Source organism: Bubalus bubalis, chromosome 6 (genome assembly GCF_019923935.1).
Source record: "Bubalus bubalis isolate 160015118507 breed Murrah chromosome 6, NDDB_SH_1, whole genome shotgun sequence".
Lineage (NCBI taxonomy): Eukaryota > Metazoa > Chordata > Mammalia > Artiodactyla > Bovidae > Bubalus > Bubalus bubalis.
In genome coordinates this window covers 95,162,568-95,182,540 of record NC_059162.1, presented here as the reverse complement: position 1 = coordinate 95,182,540, position 19,973 = coordinate 95,162,568, and the positions used below count along the sequence as shown (strand labels likewise).

General features: G+C 39.1%; 1 protein-coding gene across 4 annotated transcripts in view; it reads right to left on the bottom strand.

Annotated features, from left to right (window-relative positions):
• Positions 1 to 19,973, bottom strand: part of FAF1 (Fas associated factor 1) — a 513,649-nt gene that overhangs the window by 340,992 nt on the left and 152,684 nt on the right. For all 4 annotated transcript variants that reach the window (XM_044945026.2, XM_044945027.2, XM_025289476.2 and 1 more), the window contains one exon: positions 9,813 to 10,018. In XM_044945026.2, coding sequence (XP_044800961.1) covers positions 9,813 to 9,918 — 106 coding nt within the window. In that variant the 5' untranslated portion in view covers positions 9,919 to 10,018. The remainder of the gene's footprint in view (positions 1 to 9,812; positions 10,019 to 19,973) is intronic.

Sequence of the window (19,973 nt, the reverse complement as noted above, 5' to 3'; positions counted from 1 at the left end):
GAGAATCCCAGGGACGGGGGAGCCTGGTGGGCTTCTGTCTATGGGGTTGCACAGAGTCGGACACGACTAAAGCGACTTAGCAGCAGCAGCATACAGGATTATGGAGAAGGTAATGGCACCCCACTCCAGTACTTTTGCCTGGAAAATCCCATGGATGGAGGAGCCTGGTAGGCTGCAGTCCAAATGAATGATAACACAAATGCTTCTACTCTATCATACTTCAGTAGAAGTCCATTTTTACAGTAAATTAAAAGACTAAGAGTTTACAAAATGTGACCCCTAGAAACTCGATCATATATTTCTATAACAAAGCTTTAAAATAGTTCACATTCTCCAAACTAGGATAGAATTAAAGTATAATTTTAACATATATAATCGAGAAGTGAACATTTTCATCACCATCTTTGAAATGAGCAGGGACACAAAACTGACTCCAACTGAGTGAACCAATAAAAAGTGGTTGAAGTGATTAAAATATCCATGAACTTTCACCATATCCCAAATACTTCAACAACAAAAAAGTGAAGTCGCTCAGGCATGTCTGACTTTTTGCAACCCTATGGACTATAATCCGCCTCCTCCATAGGCTCGTCCTCCATCCATGAGATCTTCAAGGCAAGAATACTGGAGTGGATTGCAATTTTCTTCTCCAGGGGATCTTCCTGACCCAGGGATAGAACTCAGGTCTCCCACAACAAAAAGAATCAGGTCAATTTGAAAGAGACGCTATTAACTACTCAGTCTCATGCTATACAAAAGCAGTTAAAATTTATTAATACAGAACTGTATTCTAGTATTCTTAAAATAGATGAAAACTTGAGATAATTTTATGATTTAAAAGAAAGTATGATATGACACTGAGTTACTTCTCTAATTACAGTGAATACATTCATCATTATGCTAAGAAAGTAAAGGCCTGCTAATACCCTCCTAATATACCAAGGATAACTTGGCAATATTACTGAAAATACATATGAGCAATAAGCATGATCAATTCTAACTAATTATAATACTCCTGTAAAGATAAATAAAATTATTTTTCAATATCAGTAGATGAGTTTTGTGATTTTAAAAATGCAAGCTCATTTTAAATATCAGCAAAGAGACAGAAAGTATAAAAATTATAAAAACTATAAAAAAAAATCAAACATAAATCCTGGAGCTGAAAAATATAATAAGTGAATTGAACATTTCACTAAAGGGGCTCAACAATAGACTTGATTAACAAAAAGAATCTATGTGCTAGGACATGTCACTTGAAATTATCCAGAGAAATAAAATGAAAGATAAAAAAGACTCAAGAAAGGCCAAAGGCCTTATGGTAATCCATTAACGGACAAATATACACATAATGGGAGCTGCGGAGGGAAGGAGAAAGCAGATTTGAAGAAATAATGGTTGAACACTTCCCAAATATGGGAAAGAAAAGACATTCAGATTCATAAAGCACAAAAGATAACAAGAAGGATGAATCCCAAGAAATCTACATCAAAACACATTAAAATCAAACTGTCAAATTAAAGGATGTGAATGCGTGCATGTGTGCTCAGTCAATCAGTCATGTACAACTCTTTGCAACCCCATGGACTGTAGCCTGCCAGGCTCCTCTGTCCCTGGAATTTTCCAGGCAAGAATATTGGACTGGATAGCCATTTCCTACTCCAGGGGATCTCCCTAATTCAGGGATCAAACCCACATGTCCTAGTTTCAAGCATTGGCAAGTGGATTCTTTACAACTGAGTCACCTGGCAATTAAAGGATAAAGAGAAATGTGAAAACAGCAAGAGAAAAGCTTGTCACATAAAGGGGACCCTCACAAGACTATCAGCTAATATTTCTCAGTAGAAACCTTTCCAGTCGAAAGAAAGTAGAATAATATATTCAAAGTTCTGAAAGAACAAAACCACCAAACAAGAATACTATGGCCAGCAAAATTATCCTTCAAATATTAAGGCAGAATAAAGACTTCACCAGATAAACAAAAGCTGAGAGAGTTCATCAACAGTAAGCCAACCTAATAAGAAATGCTAAAGAGAGTACTCTAAGTTCCAAAAAGAAGACACTATATAGAAACAAACCACAGAATATTTTAACAGTGGTACTTAAAACACTTAATCTGAGAGAGGAGTTAAAAGACAAAAGTGCAAAAAATAAGTATAACTAAAAATATGTTAATGTATACATAATATGAAAAGATGCAATTTATGAATCAGTAACAAAAACAGGCAGGTCAGGTGGTCTGGTATTCCCATCTCTTGAAGAATTTTCCAAAGTATGCTGTGATCCACACAGTCAAAGGCTTTGGCATGGTCAATAAAACAGAAATAGATGCTTTTCTGGAACTCTCTTGTTTTTTTGATGATCCAACGGATGTCAGCCTCTTGAGAAATCTGTATGCAGGTCAGGAAGCAACAGTTGGAACTGGACATGGAACAGACTAGTTCCAAATCGGGAAAGGAATATGTCAAGACTGTATATTGTCACCCTGCTTATTTAGTTTATATGCAGAGTACATCATGAGAAATGCTGGGCTGGATGAAGCACAAACTGGACAAGATTGCTGGGAGAAATATCAATAACCTCAGATATGCAGATGATACCACCCTTATGGCAGAAAGTGAAGAAGAACTAAAGAACCTCTTGATGAAAGGGAAAGAGGAGAGTGGAAAAGATGGCTTAAAGCTCAACATTCAGAAAACTAAGATCATGGCATCTGGTCCCATCACCTAATGGCAAATAGGGAAACAGTGGGAAAGTGATAAGACTTATTTTTGGGGGGAACTCCAAAACCACTGCAGATGGTGATTGCAGCCATGAAATTAAAAGACGCTTGCTCCTTGGAAGTAAAGTTATGACCAACCTAGACAGCATATTAAAAAGCAGAGACTACTTTGCCAACAAAGGTCCGTCTAGTCAAATCTATGGTTTTACCACTAGTCATGTATGGATGTGAGAGTTGGATTACAAAGAAAGCTGAGCACGAAAGAATTGATGCTCTTGAACTGTGGTGTTGGAGAAGACTCTTGAGAGTCCCTTGGACTGCAAGGAGATCCAACCAGTCCATCCTAAAGGAAATCAGTCCTGAATATTCACTGGAAGGACTGATGCTAAAGATGATACTCCAATACTCTGGCCACCTGATGCAAAGAACTGACTCATTTGAAAAGACCCTGATGCTGGGAAAGATTGAAGGAGGGAGGAGAAGGGGACGACAGAGGATGAGATGGTTGGATGGCATCACCGACTCAATGGACATGAGTTTGACTAAACTCCAGGAGTTGGTGATGGACAGGGAGGCCTGGCATGCTGCAGTCCATGAGGTCGCAAAGAGTTGAACATGACTTAGTGACTGAACTGAAATGAACTGAACAAAAAGAGGAGACAATAAAACAGCAGAGGTTTTGTATATGACTGAAGTTAGGTTAAAATAGATTGTAGTAACTGTAAGATGTCTTATATAAACCCAATGGAAACTACAGAGAAAATACCTAAAGGAGATATACAAAAGAAAATGAAAAGAATCAAAGAATGATACTACCAAAAAAAAAAAAAAAAAAAATCAACAAAGAAAGACAGTAAAAGAGGAAGAGAGATTAAAAAAGCCACAAGACAGAAATAAACAATTAACAAATAGCAACAGTAAGTTCTTTTCTATCAGTTATTACTTTAAATGTATATGGATAAAACTCTCCAATCAAAAGACACAGACAGGCTAAATGGATTAAAACACAAACTCCAACTATATGCTGTCTATTGTGTGTATGCTCAGTTGTGTCCAAATCTTTGCAACCCCATGGACTACAGCCCATCAGGCTCCTCTGTCCATGGGATTTTCCAGGCAAAGTATTGAAGTGAGTTGCCAAAGGTATCTTCCTGACACAGGAATCAAACCCACGTCTCAGGCATCTCCTGCATTGACAGGTGGATCCTTTACCACTAAGCCACCTGGGAAGCTCATATACTGTCTATAGGAGACTCTAGATTCATGAACACATACAGGCTGAAACTGAAAGAATGAGAAAAGATATTCTGTGTAAATGGTCCAAAAACAGACAACTAGATGAAGGAGATCCCTCGCTCTCCCTATCTCTCCAGCCCACTCCCCCAAACACATACACACACACACTCATGAATACTATTCAGCCATAAAAAAGTACAAAATGCTGTCATCTGCAGAAACATGGACAGATCCAGAGATTATACTTGATGAAATAATACAGAGAAAGACAAATAATATATGATATCACTTCTATGTGGAATCTAAAAAATCTAATACAAATGAAAGTATATACAAAAGAGAAAGAGACCCAGAGACAGAAAACAAACTTATGGCTAAAAAGTCGGGGAGAGGGAGCCAGAGAAGAAAAATTAGGAGTATGGGAGTAACACACTACTTGCCTGGAGAATCCCAGGGACGGGGGAGCCTGGTGGGCTGCCGTCTATGGGGTCACACAGAGTTGGACACGACTGAAGCGACTTAGCAGCAGCAGCAGCATACATGAAACAAATAAACTGTACAGCACTGGGAATTACACCCAATACATTTTAATAATCTATAGGGGAACATAATCTACAAAAATACTGAAACACTATACTGCATACCTGAAATTAACACAATACTGTATATCAATTATACTTCAATCTAAGAAAAAAGAAAAAATGTTGTGAGAAAATATTATATAATGATAAAAGAAGCAATTCACCAGGAGGACATATCAATTATGAGCATATATGTACTCAACATCAAAGAATCCAATTTACAAAGCAAACAAGGAAAGAAGCAAGGGGACAAATATATAACAGCACAAAAATAGCAGAGGATTTCAATAATGAATAAAACTTCCACAGAGAAGATCAATAAGGACTTGAACAAAAATTGTAGACAAAATGGAATTAACAGACATGTACAAAACGTAACACCCAACAGCACCAGAATACACATCCTCTTAAGCACACATGGAACATGCTCAGGACTGATAATAAATTTAAGAAAAGCATAAAGGAAAGTGCTGCTGACTTTCAGTTTCATTATACTGTGGTTGGAAAACATATGTGGTATGATTTGAGTCTTCTTAAATCCGTTAACTTGTTTGTAACCTAATATGGCAGGATTCCCTGGCAGCTGAGAGGTAAAGAATCCACCTGCAAATGCAGGAGATGCAGGTTTGATCCCTGGGTTGGGAAGATCCTCTGGAAAAGGAAATGGTAACCCACTCTAGTATTCTTGTCTGAGAAATCTCATGGATAGAGAAGACTGGAGGGCTACAGACCATGGGGTCACAAAAGGTGGACATGACTTAGTGACTAAACAACCACCACCACCTAATATGTCCTCTATCCCAGAAAATTTACAAATATGTAGATATTAAACAATGTAATGCTTGAACAACCTATAGGCCAAAGAAGAAATAAAGAGAAGCAGAAAATATCATCAGACAAATGAAAACATAACATTACCAAAACTTATGGAAAGCCGTGCTAAGAGGAAAGTTTCTAGCAATAGATGTCTACATTTTAAAGAGTAGAAAGATCTCAAATAAAAACAATACTAAAATTCATATGGAACCACAAAAGACCCTAAATAGCCAAAACAATCTTGAGAAAGAAGAATGAAACTTAAGCCTTCACACTTACTGACTTCAAGAAATTTTACAAAGTTATCAAAACAGCCCAGGACTTGCATAAAGAAGAGAATAAAATAAAGTCCAGAACAAAACCCACACATAAGTCACATGATCTTTGACAAGGGTACCAAGTCTACATTATAAAGAGTCTCTTTAACAAATAGTGTGGGCAAAATTGGATAGCCACATGCAAAAGAATGAAATTAGACCTTTATCTTATACCATACCCAAGAATTACCTCAAAATGGGTTAAAAATCTGAAATTGCAAAACTCCTAAAAGACAACATAAAGAAAAAACTCCATAATATTTATCTTGGCAATGATTTATTGGATATGACACCAGAAGCATAGACAACAAATAGAAAAATAGACTAGTGGGACTAAATTAAACTAAAAAGCGTCTGTACAGCAAAAGGAATAACAGAGTAAAAGGAACCTACAGAATGGGAAAAAATATTTGCAAACTACATTATCTGCTAAGGGGTTAATATTCAAAACAAAGAAATTTACAACTAAATAGCAATAAAGTTAAATAATCCAATTTAAAACTTGGCAAAGGACTTTAACAGACATTGTATGCAAAGACATACAAATGATCAACAGCTATATAAAAAGATACTCAATCACCATGAACTATAAATCAAAACTACAATGAGATGTCACTCATACATGTTAAGATGGTCATTATAAAAACAAAAACAAAATATCAGAAAATGGCAAGCACTGGTAATGTGGAAAAATCAGAAGGAATACTTGTGTTCTATTGCTGGAAATGTAAAATGTTCAGCCACTATGCAAAAAAGTATAGAAGCTGCTCAAAAATTAGAAACAGAAATACCATATGATCCAGCAAGGCCACTTCTGGGTATTAATCCAGAAGAACACACCTAAAAGTCTATTGACAGAGGAATGGATAAGTTGTTGTTTAGTCCCTAAGTCGTGTCTCATTCTTTGCGACCCCATGGGCTACAGCCCATCATGATTCTCTGTCCATAGTATTTCCCAGGCAAGAATACTGCAATGGGTTGCCATTTCCTTCTCCAGGGGATCTTTCTGACCCAGAGATTGAACCCACGTCTCCTGCACTGCACTGGCAGGCAGATTTTTTTACTGCTGAGCTACTAGGGAAGCTCTAATAGAATATTACTCAGCCACATAAAAGCGTGAAATAATGCCATTTGCAGCACCATTGATGGACCTAGAGATTATCATACTAAGTGAAGTGAGGCAGATATCATATGATATCATTTATATGTGGAATCTACTTTTTAAAAAAAGAAACGAACGTATTTACAAAACAGAAATGAACTTACAGATACTGAAAACAAACTAACAGTTAGCAAAGGGGAAATGGGGAGGGGTGGCAATAAACTAGAACACTGGAATGAATACACATACACTACTATATATAAGATATTAATAGATAACCAAGAAGGATCTACTGTATAGCACAGGGAACTCTACTCAATATTCTGTGATAGCCTATATGAGAAAAAAATCTTAAAAAAAAAAGAATATATATATACATATAACTGAATCACTTTTGCTGTACACCTAAAACTAACACAACATTGTAAATCAACTATACTCCAATAAAATGAAATACAGAAAACAAAAACAAACAAACAAACAAAAAAACAGAGGACACACACACAAAGAATTGAAAGTAGTGTCTAAAGAGATATTTGCAATCCCATGTTCACCGTAGCATTATTTACAATAGCCAAGAGGTGGAAATAACCTAAGTGTCCATAAACAGATGAACAGATAAAACATGGTACATACACACAATATAATATTCAGTTCAGTTCAGTCGCTCAGTCGTGTCCGACTCTTTGCGACCCCATGAATCGCAGCACGCCAGGCCTCCCTGTCCATCACCAACTCCCGGCGTTCACTCAGACTCACGTCCATTGAGTCGGTGATGCTATCCAGCCATCTCATCCTCTGTCATCCCCTTCTCCTCCTGCCCCCAATCCCTCCCAGCATCAGAGTCTTTTCCAATTCGTCAACTCTCTGCATGAGAATGGACTGGTTGGATCTCCTTTCAGTCCAAGGGACTCTCAAGAGTCTTCTCCAACACCACAGTTCAAAAGCATCAATTCTTTGGTGCTCAGCTTTCTTCACAGTCCAACTCTCACATCCATACATGACCACTGGAAAAACCACAGCCTTGACTAGACAGACCTTTGTTGGCAAAGTAATGTCTCTGTTTCTGAATATGCTATCTAGGTTGGTCATAACTTTCCTTCCAAGGAGTAAGTGTCTTTTAACTTCATGGCTGCAATCACCATCTGCAGTGATTTTGGAGCCCAAAAAAATAAAGTCTGACACTGTTTCCACTGTTTCCCCATCTATTTCCCATGAAGTCATGGGACCAGATGCCATGATCTTAGTTTTCTGAATGTTGAGCTTTAAGCCAACTTTTTCACTCTCCTCTTTCCCTTTCATCAAGAGGCTTTTGAGTTCCTCTTCACTTTCTGCCATAAGGGTGGTATCATCTGCATATCTGAGGTTATTGATATTTCTTCCGGCAATCTTGATTCCAGCTTGTGCTTCTTCAAGCCCAGCGTTTCTCATGATGTAATCTGCAAAGAAGTTAAATAAGCAAGGTGATAATATACAGCCTTGACGTACTCCTTTTCCTATTTGGAACCAGTCTGTTGTTCCATGTCCAGTTCTAACTGTTGCTTCCTGACCTGCATATAGGTTTCTCAAGAGGCAGGTCAGACGGTCTGGTATTCCCATCTCTTTCAGAATTTTCCACAGTTTATTGGGATCCACACAGTCAAAGGCTTTGGCATAGTCAATAAAGCAGAAATAGATGTTTTTCTGGAACTCTCTTGCTTGTTCGATGATCCAGCGGGTGTTAGCAATTTGACCTCTGGTTCCTCTGCCTTTTCTAAAACCAGCTTGAACATCTGGAATATTACTCAGCTTTAAAAAAGGAAATCCTGTAATATGTTACAACATGGATGAACCTTGAGGATATCATACTAAGTGAAATAATCCAGAAATACAAATGCTGTGTGATTCCACTTATATAAGGTATTCAAAGTAGTCAAACTCATAGAAGCAGAAAATAGAATGAAAACAGCCAGGGAACTTGGCAGTAGGGGAAAATGGGGAGTTGCTTTTCAGTGGATACAGTTTCACTTCTACAAGTGAAAAAGTTATAAACATTTGCTGTACAACAATGTAGCTACTGTTAATAAAACTATAATGTACATATCTCATTTATATCTGGAGGAATTTAGGCAAAGAAAAGAACAAGTCCAAATGCCTTACTGGGTATAACCTATTCAGTGAACCAAAAGAAGTCCATTACAAGTTGGGCATGGTGAGTAAGAAGGAGAGTGATAACAGATGAAAACTAGAAATGCAGCAGTGTCTGGTCAAGCAGGGACTTACAGGCCATGTTAAAAGACTTGAATTTTATCCTCCAAACAGTGGAAAGTTTCTTAATGGATTTAAGTAAAGGAATAACTATCTGATTAGTTTTAACAGCCTTGCTTTTCTCTTAACGTACTTCAATTAATAAAATTAAATAAGAATCTCCCCAAAAATGAACAAAAGCAAAATTTCAGAAATATCTAAAATTTAGATTTAAGGCAAAATTCTATTAAAATAAAAATACAATTTCTGGTTCTACAACAAACATGGATCAAATAATCTGAATCGAATATGAATTCAACATAGTTTCTCTACAGAATTTTGGTAAAGTTTGTCTTAAAATGGCAGGCATACACTTTGAGTCTCCTTTGAAAGAATAATGCTAAAGCATTTATTCAGCCTCCAGGGAGGGAAAGTAATGGAAAAGTCTTATTTCTGATCTCTCATTAATCAGTATTAAAAATGAGGGCACTTCAGCTAAAAAGTCTGATATCAATGTACTTAATAATTTTGTTATTTTTTTTTAAGCTCTGAGATGTTTGGTTTGTATCTGCCCTGAAACAGCTTCATATACCATTCTGTATATGTAGAACAAAAAACCTTTCTTCTCAAACTTACCTCAATCTCAAGACAGTATTTAAAATTAGAACACAATAATCTATATGGAACAACATCAATCTGGTTTTCTTCCCCCTTCTTGGTATAGCAGTCAACTCAAAAGAAAAGAATATGAGCTGAATGTTTACCTAATAAATTTTTTATCTGTGAAGGCTATATGGCAGGAAAAACCTTACCAACAGTACAGCTGTCTTCCAGTACCACATCAACATTTCTGTCTCTGTACTCAACCCTGAAGTCCAGCATCCGTGGTTGCCTTTCTACAATTTGCCTAGATGGCATTACAGGTCGAAATGCTGAAGAGGAAGAGGGAGCAGGAGCTGGAGCTGGGTGACTTGCTGGATCAAATGCAGGTCCTGATATAGTCTCACCTCCATAGTCACTGAAATATTGACAAAAAAGCATTATCATCAACCAAATCACTACAAATTACCACTAAAGATCTACTCCATACTTGGCTTGTGTTGTTCTTCACATCATATTTATCTACCTGTGCATCAAGGACTAACTTAAGTTCTAATTCTTTCACAAAATCTCTCCCACTGAGTGAAAGCCACCTTACTTTCCCTCTCATAGTAGTATCACACATATTAGTCAATTATTTTTTTGTCTTGTGCTCTTACTATGTTGGTAAAACATCATTTAAACTCTTGTGAATTACAGTATTTTCTTAACCCACTCTGATTTACTTACCCAGTCATTAACTACACTTTCCACAAAATCTATTCTGAAAACTTTACCATTCCTAAACCAAATAAACAAATAACCTTAACCATTCCTTCTAAGAACAATCTTTTCTTCCCATCCCATCCCCAAAGTTCACCTTTCTTCTAGCTAAATTATCCTTCATATCTCAGATTGAATATTTTTCAACTCAGAGCACGTTTTACTACCTCAGACTAGTTCTAACTTCTCACCACTACCAATAATTATGAAGCTCACATTTGTGTTTTTATTGGCCATATCATCTGCCGAGTTCAATACTTTATCACAGGAGATACACATTTAACAAACTAATGAGAGGAGAAATAATTCTAAAGAATTTGGATTTCTTTCTCTGACTTAATGTATATTTTATATATATATATATATATATAGCCACTGTTTTCCCCCTCAGTAGGAACAGTAGTGGGGGAGCATAAGAAATGCTCCCGTTAAACATCATTATTGTATAACTTTTCTCCAACATAAGAACTATAAGCTCAGTTCTAAAATACTTTTCTTCTCACCCTGAAGCTAAAGTAAATTAATGGGTGGGGGGCTCAAATAGGAACAATGACAAGAATGACCAAAAACAAGCTAGGTTAAGCCTTGTTTATACAATTAAGGAGAAAATATTTATATTTACTTCATATTTTAAAGAATAGAATTAGGATAAGACTAAGAATAGAGTAGAAGAGAACAGAATAGAATAGAAATTATCAGTATGTTTAATAGTTAGAACTAAGTATTGTTTCAAAAAACTTTTGATTCTGGGACATATTTGTAATATGTGTTTTGGATTCCAAATATTTCTCACTGTAGGTCACTGTCAAAAAGTCTTAACATGACTAGGTTAGATCTTAACTGAGTTCAGGCACTCAAGTAATCACTGATTCAAAGACATAAACCTATCCATTCTCCCAGTTGTTACAGTCAAGGAAAGCAATGTGGGAAGGAAGACATGAGAACAGAGAAAATGTCCAAAGCAGGAAGAATGTCACTGCTGGAATCCAAAGTGAGTTTCTAATATCTAAGAACAGAATCTGTGCAACACTTCAGGTATCTAAATGTTGTCACAATGTCTCAGAACCTAAGAAAAACAGTAGCTTAGTCACTGACTTATCGTTTCTTAACTCCAAATTCACCCCTGTATAGTCTTCTGTAATTTAGGAGCTAAGATTTCTGCAAAATTATATTTTTTCTTTAAGGTTTCCTGATAGACTTTGTCAAATAGAGGATACTAGATAGAACTTAGTAACTAGGAGGAGGGCAAGAAAGATTTCCTTCTTCCTGTTTACATGGAAAGCATCACCCTGCAGCTTTCAGTCACATGCTTTTTTTCAGCATTCCTACAATCAGCTTCTTGTCATTCCCCCTGAGATATCAGTTAATGGCTAGACAATAAACATCCCACAGAAGTCTGATCCTCCATTCCAAAGAGCCCATCTGAAATTTAAAGTTCTGTTAATTTCTTACACCTTCAAGTGGTAACTTCCTGAAGCAATGATTATACCTGTTGCTTCAGTTTTACTTTTTTGCTCTTTTAGTCCTCCAAACCTGTTTAACTGATCCTACATTGTGTGCTTAGTCACTCAGTCGTGTCTGACTCTTTGAAACCCCATGGACTGTAGCCCACCAGGCTCGTGGGATTCTCCAGGCAAAAATACAGGATTCTTGGATTCTGAATTCATGGGAATCTCCAGGAAAGAATTCTGAAGTGGGCAGTCATTCATTCTCCAGGGGATCTTTCTGACCCACAGATTGAACCTGGGTCTCCTGCATTGCAGGCGGATTCTTCACCGTCTGAATACCTCTGTTAAAAATACCCTAGAGTGGTTTCATTTTCTTGATAACGAAGGTGTCCCAGGAAACAGAGGATTCAGGAACTGCCTTGACTATGGTCTTGACCTTCAATGCACTGCTTAGCTCCTTGCCAACGGAAAATGGGATATTAGTGACCCAAGCCATGCACTGGCATAATGATTAACTATCACTATTGAAACAAGTGCCTGAAGGAACCAAATGACGATCTGACCTGACCATTATGGTGGTAATAATGATAACAAGAACTATGAGCAGACTGCTTCTCACTCCAAAGGAGAGCTTACAGAACAGAATGACACACTAGGGGGTTTTAACATTCCATTCATTCATGTTAAGAATGTTACAGAGTTTCTGAAGTGGCACTTTTAAACAAGTTTCTTATCTCTTGTAATCAAAGGTATGATTCTCCTAAAAATCAGACTCAGAATTTAAGTTTTCAGCTTGTAGAGCTATAGTGAAAGTTGAATATACATGCTTTTTAAGTCTCTCTTGTGAAAGTTAAGGCACTGTTGTGGAAGGAGTGAGGACCTAAGATGTGGAATGGGGATGAAAGTGAAAGTTGCTCAGTCATGTCTGACTCTTTGCAATCCCATGGACCGAATAGGGGTCGTATGCTGCTGCTGCTGCTAAGTTGCTTCAGTCGTCTTATGCTTCAGTCGACTCTACGTGACCCCCTAGACAGCAGCCCACCAGGCTCCCCCGTCCCTGGGATTCTCCAGGCAAGAGTACTGGAGTGGGTTGCCATTTCCTTCTCCAATGCATGAAAGTGAAAAGTGAAAGTGAAATTGCTCAGTCGTGTCCAACTCTTAGCGAACCCATGGACTGCAGCCCACCAGGCTCCCCTGCCCATGGGACTCCCCAGGCAAGAGTACTGGAGTGGGTTGCCACTGCCTTCTCCAGGGGTCGTATAGGGGACTGTATTCTCCAGGCCAGAATACTGGAGTGGGTAGCTGTTTCATTCTCCAGGGGATCATCCCAACCCAGGGATTAAATCCAGGTCTCCCACATGGCAGGTGGATTCTTGACCAGCTGAGCCACCAGGGAAGCCCAGGAAATGCAGATACCTGAGTGGATTCAGATAAAGGTTAGAACTGTGAACCCCTTGAGTCTCTCTGAGCCTCTTTTGTAAGCAGAAACAGCTCCTCCTCATGGTTAAGAAGACTAGCCTCTTGCTTAAAAACTATTAATACTATTACCTGAGACAGTTCCCTTGAAAGTAGATGCCTATTCTTAAAACCTACCTCCACCATTCCTTACTACTTAGAAAGTCGGATGTAGGCATGCTCCACAAAAACAAGTACAACATATTAACTGAGAAAAGATAGCTTATATCCAAAAGTAATTATAAGATTTTGATAAATTATATCAGCAAAATCATAGGGAATAGTTGTGGAAATAAATTTGAAGTGAGTTTGACAAAAAGAGTTTGGATAGGGCCAAATGTAATATGTTTGCTTAAGCAGCTGTAAGAACCTCTAATAGTTTTCTTGTTGACCAAAGGAAACTTAAATCCCAAATGAGTCTACATTTAATAAGGATGAAATGCCCAAACTTTCCTGGCAAAATGTAGAAGAAGTAAAGATGCTTAGAAAAACATGAATGCTGGAGTTAATTAATCATGTAGAACCTGAATATATACACATCATCCCATGACATTATCCATGAGGTCCCAGAGAATATTGCACTAAAGCACTGAAAAAACACATTAGGAAGGAAATCTACATCCTTGAAAAACTCTGTAGTAGCTGTCTTCTGTGGTAGGGAATAAGACAGGTGTTTCAGGGCTAATGACACCACTGAAAAAGATTCCCTAATAGGCATGATGGGATCCCACAGTGCAGAGGTCACAAAGCAGAGTTCAACAAGAAAAAGGTGGAAGCAATGATGTTAATAGACATCATGGATGAAATGTAAGAATAAGAAGATTTCAACCTGCAGAAATCTTTAATAGTACTTCATTGAATGTGCACTTCTAAGAAACAAAATTGAAAGTCAGTTGACTAAAATTACTTGATCTATAAACAGTAGAAACCTAGATCTGGCAGCCTAGATCCTAACTTCCATAATATCTACACTGGAGGGTCAAGTCCTTAGTCCCCTCAAGACAATGCAAGAAAGCCACCGTAAGTATTGTAAAATTTCCTCTAAGAATTCCCCTAAGAGACCTGTAGCTATTTACTAAGGGTTTGTGTACTGATTAAAGGAAAATCTAGATCTTAGGAGATTACTAGATGCTAACTCTAATACTAATTCTCCTGGGAATATAAAAATGGAAGATTACAGTGGTAAATGAAGTTTTGGCCTAATCTAATCAAACAAGGTTCATTTACTCTCTTCAACCTACTCTGCAGTTTTTTCCCCAGATCCCGATAGATAGCTCCTATTGACTTCCTGATCCATGAAATCAGGGATATTAGGTAGGAGGAGAGAACAGGAAGAACAACTCTTGCATACACTTTTTGTTTTAATTTGCAAGCACCATGACAAGCATTTTGCTTCCTCTCAGCAGGGTAAACAATATGCCCTCACTGTCTTTTCCTGAAGATTAAATCAACTCTCTTGCTCTTTGTCATAATAATCTAGCCTGGTCAGATCTCGATTACCCAGGTATTCCACAAAACATTATAGTGATGACAATGCAGACTGGCCCTGAAGAGCAAAAGTAGCAAGCATTTTGATGCTTTGGTAAGATACATTGGCGTGCTAGACATTAGGAGATACACACCACAAAAATGCAGGGCCCTTCACCTTGTTGAAGTTTCAGGGTCCAGGGGTCAGAAGCTGGTTGCTGTACCTTGTACTCCCATCAATGCCTAAGAGATATCTAAGCTAACTGAGAAAGAAAAAATTTGGACTGGGAAAGGAAAAAATGATTATGTATAATATGCTAGTACCAACCTAAAATAAACTGCTGAAACATCATTACAACCCTAATCAAAGATATCCCTGAAGGACTTCCCTGGTGGTCCAGTGGTAATGAATCTGCCTGCCTGCCTATGCAGGAGACACAGGTTCAATCCTGGTCAAGGAAGATCCCACATGCCTTGGAGCAACTAAGCCCAAGTACCACAACTACTGAGCTCACGTGCTACAACTACTGACGCCTGTGAGACTAGAGCCCATGCTCCCCAACAAGAGAAGCCATCACAATGAGAAGCCCACACACTACAACGAAAGTAGCCTTACTCACAGCAACTAGAGAAAGCAACTAGCACACAGCAACAAAGATGCAGCACAGCCAAAAATAAATAACAACTAAATAAAATTTTTAAAAAAGACAGTAGTGAGAGTGAGGAGAACTTAAGGTTGTAACACAGGGTGATCACTTCATTTAGACGGAGAAATAACTTGAGATACAAATCTATACTGAATCACATGAAGCAGTTAATGAATTGGTCAGCTGATTAGAACTTGGAAAACATAAAAAGAAAATTGACTCACACAAGAGTCTGAGGAAGAGGAATGGAAATGGATCATTTAGTGTGGACACAAAATGTGAATATATGTTATTGGGTGACTGCTGTCTAGGAAACTGAAAGTTAAAGTCACTTAGTTGTGTCCGACTCTTTGCAATCCCAGATACTAGTCCATGGAACTTTCCAGGCCAGAATACTGGAGTGGGTAGCCATTGCCTTCTCCCGAGGATCTTTCCAACCCAGGGATCGAACCCCTGTCTCCTGCATTGCGGGAGGATTCTTTACCAACTGAGCCACCAGGGAAGCTATCCAGTTTAAAAAAAAAAAAGGATGGGGGACTCTCAATACAGATAAAATGGCATTGTTCTGCTGATGTCAGTGAGCTTTATTCATCTGTACCCCGGGACTATTCAATCCTTTAAGGTACAATCTGGCCATGCCAATAGGAGTGGAGGTTAGGCACAACAATATCAACTTACTCTCACCAAGTCTGCATCTGGCTAGGGAATCTACAGACTGCCTAAACTGCAAACAAGAGAGACCAATACGGAACCCTCAATACAACCCCATTCACAGGAGTCTGGTAATGGATCATTTCTACCATGGAGGGGGCAGTCAGTCATCTGTTTCTATCTAAAAAGACACTTTTCTGGATACATAGCTGGCTTCTCCGACAGCAATGCTTCTGCCAGCACCATCATTCATGGATTTAAGGAATGCCTCATTGAGCTATGGCTTTCCATCCAACACTGGTTCTAACCAAGGAACTCATTTCACAGTAACAGAAGTTCAGCACTGGTATCACTGGTGTATACCATTACCCAGAAACAGCTAGCTATTTAACAGTGGAATGGTTGAAGATAGTTATGGCACAGATTGGGTATAGTTTGTGTGTCAGTTGCTCAGTTGTGTCTGACTCTTTGCAACCCTATGGACTATAGCCCACAAGGCTCCTCCGTCCATGGGATTCTCCAGGCAAGAAAACAGGAGTGGGTAGCCATTTCCTTCTCCAGGGGATCTTCCCAACCCAGGGATCAAACTCAGGTCACCTGCCCTGCAGGCGGCTTCTTTACCGCCTGAGCCACCAGGGAAGCAGTCCTCAAAGTTTAAAGGATGGTATAGGAGAGGAGGAGCCAAGATGGCGGAGGAGTAGGACGGGGAGAACACTTTCTCCCCCACAAATTCATCAAAAGAGCATTTAAACGTCGAGTAAATTCCACAAAACAACTTCTGAATGCCGGCAGAGGACATCAGGCACCCAGAAAAGCAGCCCAACTCTTCGAAAGGAGGTAGGAAAAAATATAAAAGACAAAAAAAGAGACAAAAGAGGGAGGGACGGAGTTCCATCCCGGGAAGGGAGTCTTAAAAAGAGAGAAGTTTCCAAACACCAGGAAACCCTCTCACTGCTGAATCTGTGCCGAGCTTTGGAAGCACAGAGGGCAACATAAAAGGGAGGGGGAAAAAAAAAAAAATAAACAATTAAAAATCGCGGATTGTGAGCCCTACCGTAACTCCCCCAGGGGAGAAGCAGCGCAGAGGCCTGCACACGGCATTAGCAAGCGGGGGCTGGGCAGGGAAGTGCGGCGCGGGCTGTGTCCCTTAGAGTAAGAATCCGGCCGAATGTCCTGAGCGCTATCTGAGCGAAATAATTTCGGCTAGCAAACCAGACTGTGGGATATCTACCACGCGAAAAGCCAGCCCTAACCTAAGACACCGCCAGGCCCGCGCACAGAAGAAAGGACTGAACAGAGATAGCCGGCTGCAGACCTTCCCCCTCTGGTGACAGGCAGCCAGAGCCGGAAGAGGGCAATCGCAGCCCCAGAGAGACACTATCTATAAAACTGTAAGCAGGCTTCTTTGCTAACTAAAACTTCTTGGGGGTCTAGATGGTCAACAGCTGCCTGAGAAGGTGCGCCGGTTTTACACCCAGATAACCGAGGGGCAGGGAGGCGATAAGTCACAGCATTGGCGCCCGCCAAACACCTCATCACCTGAGCTGCTTGGATCTGGGAAGAACACAAAACGCAGGCCCAACCGAGTCTGCGCCTCTGAGGACTACCCGAGTGCCTGAACCTGAGCGGCTTGGACCTGGGAGCTCAGCCCAGGGCCGGCCTCTGATGGTTCCGGCGGAACAACCTAGAGCCCAAGCAGTGTGGGCAGGGACGCTACACGCGCCGTGAGCGGGGGCAGACCCAGTGTGGCTGAGGCACTGCTAGCGCACGCCAGTGTTATCTGTTTGCAGCATCCCTCCCTCCCTCCCCACAGCGCGGCTGAACAAGTGAGCCTAAATTAAAAAAAAAAAAAAAATAGTGTCCTCAACCGTCCCCTTTGTGTCAGGGCGGGAACCAGACACTGAAGAGACCAGCAAACAGAAGAAGCTATAACAGAGGGAAACGCCTTGGAAGCTACAGGCCATAGATTAAAACCCTGTGGTTACTACGGATTACATAGGAAGGGACCTATAGATCTTGAGAAATATAAGTCGGACTAAGGAACTGCCAAAAATGAACTGAACCCACAATACTCACAACAAAACCAGAGAAAGACCTAGATATATTTTTACTATTTTTACGATCAATCTTTCTTTCTTTTTTTTTAATTAAAAAAAATTTTTTTAAGTCCTCTATTGTCCTTTAATTTTCACTTTTATAACTATTACTTTGCAAAAAAAAAAAAAAAAGACCCTATTTTTTTTTCCTTCTTCAGCAAACTTCATATATATATGTTTTATAATTTTTTGACCGTGTTTTTTTTTTTTTTTCTTTTTCTTCTTTTCTTTAACATTGTATTTTTGAAATTCCAAACTCTACTCTAGATTTTTAATTTTAGCCTTTTGGTATATGTTATCAATTTTGTACCTATACTTTTTTTTCATAATTTCTGTGACTTTTTTTTTTCCTCTGTTTCTTTCTCTTCTTCTTTTATATAACATCGTATATCTGCAATTCCAAAGTCTACTCAAGATTTTTAATTTATGCTTTTTGGTATTTGATATCAATTTTGTACCTGTATTTTCTTTATAATTTTTGCGACATTGTTTTTGTTGGTTTGTTTGTTTTCTCTCTTTATTTTTCTTCTTCTTTTTTTTTTTTTTAACGTTGTATTTTTGAAATTCCAAACTCTACTCTAGATTTTTAATTTTTGCTTTTTGGTATTAGTTATCAATTTTGTACCTGTAGTTTCTTTATAATTTTCACGACCTTGTTTGTTTTTCTTTGTTCGTTTTTTCTCTCTTTCTTTTCCTTCTTCTTTTCATTAACATCGCATTTTTGAAATTCCAAACTCTACTCTAGATTTCTAATTTTTGCTTTTATGTATTTGTTACCAATTTTGTACCTTTAAGAACCCAATCTTCAGGACCCATTTTTCACTAGTGTACGAGATTACTGGCTTGACTGCTCTCTCTCCCTTTGGACTCTCCATTTTCTCCACCAGGTCACCTGTATCTCCTCCCTAACCCCTCTCTACTCTACCCAACTCTGTGAATTTCTGTATGTTCCAGACAGTGGAGAACACTTAGGAACTGATTACTGGCTGGATCTGTCTCCCTCCTTTTCATTTCCCCCTTTTATCCTTCTGGCCACCTCTGTCTCCTGCCTCCTTCTTCTCTTCTCTGTATAACTCCGTGAACATCTCTGAGCGGTCCAGTTGTGGAGTGCACATAAGGAAGTGACTACTGGCTAGCCCACTCTCTCCACTATTGATTCCACCTCATCTCATTTGGGTCACCTCTAACTCCCTCCTCCCTCTTCTCTTCTCCATGTAACGCTGTGAACCTCTCTGAGTGACCCTCACAGTAGAGAAACTTTTCATCTTTACGTAGATGTTTTATCAGTGGTGCTGTATAGAAGGAGAAGTTTTGAAACTACTGTAAAATTAAGACCGATAACTGGAAGTAGGAGGCTTAAGTCCAAACCCTGACTCCAGGGAACTCCTGACTCCAAGGAACATTAATTGACAGGATCTCATCAAACGCCTCCATACCGACACTGAAACCAAGCACCACACAAGGGCCAACAAGTTCCAGGGAAAGACATAGCAAGCAAATTCTCCAGCAACAAAGGAACACAGCCCTGAGCTTCAAGATACAGGCTGCCCAAAGTCACCCCAAAACCATAGACATCTCATAACTCATTACTGGACATTTCATTACACTCCAGAGAGAAGAAATACAGCTCCATCCACCAGAACATCGACACAAGCTTCCCTAACCAGGAAACCTTGAAAAGCCACCTGTACAAACCCACACACAGCGAGGAAACGCCACAATAAAGAGAACTCCACAAACTGCCAGAATACAGAAAGGACACCCCAAACTCAGCAATTTAAACAAGATGAAGAGACAGAGGAATAGCCAGCAGATAAAGGAACAGGATAAATGCCCACCAAACCAAA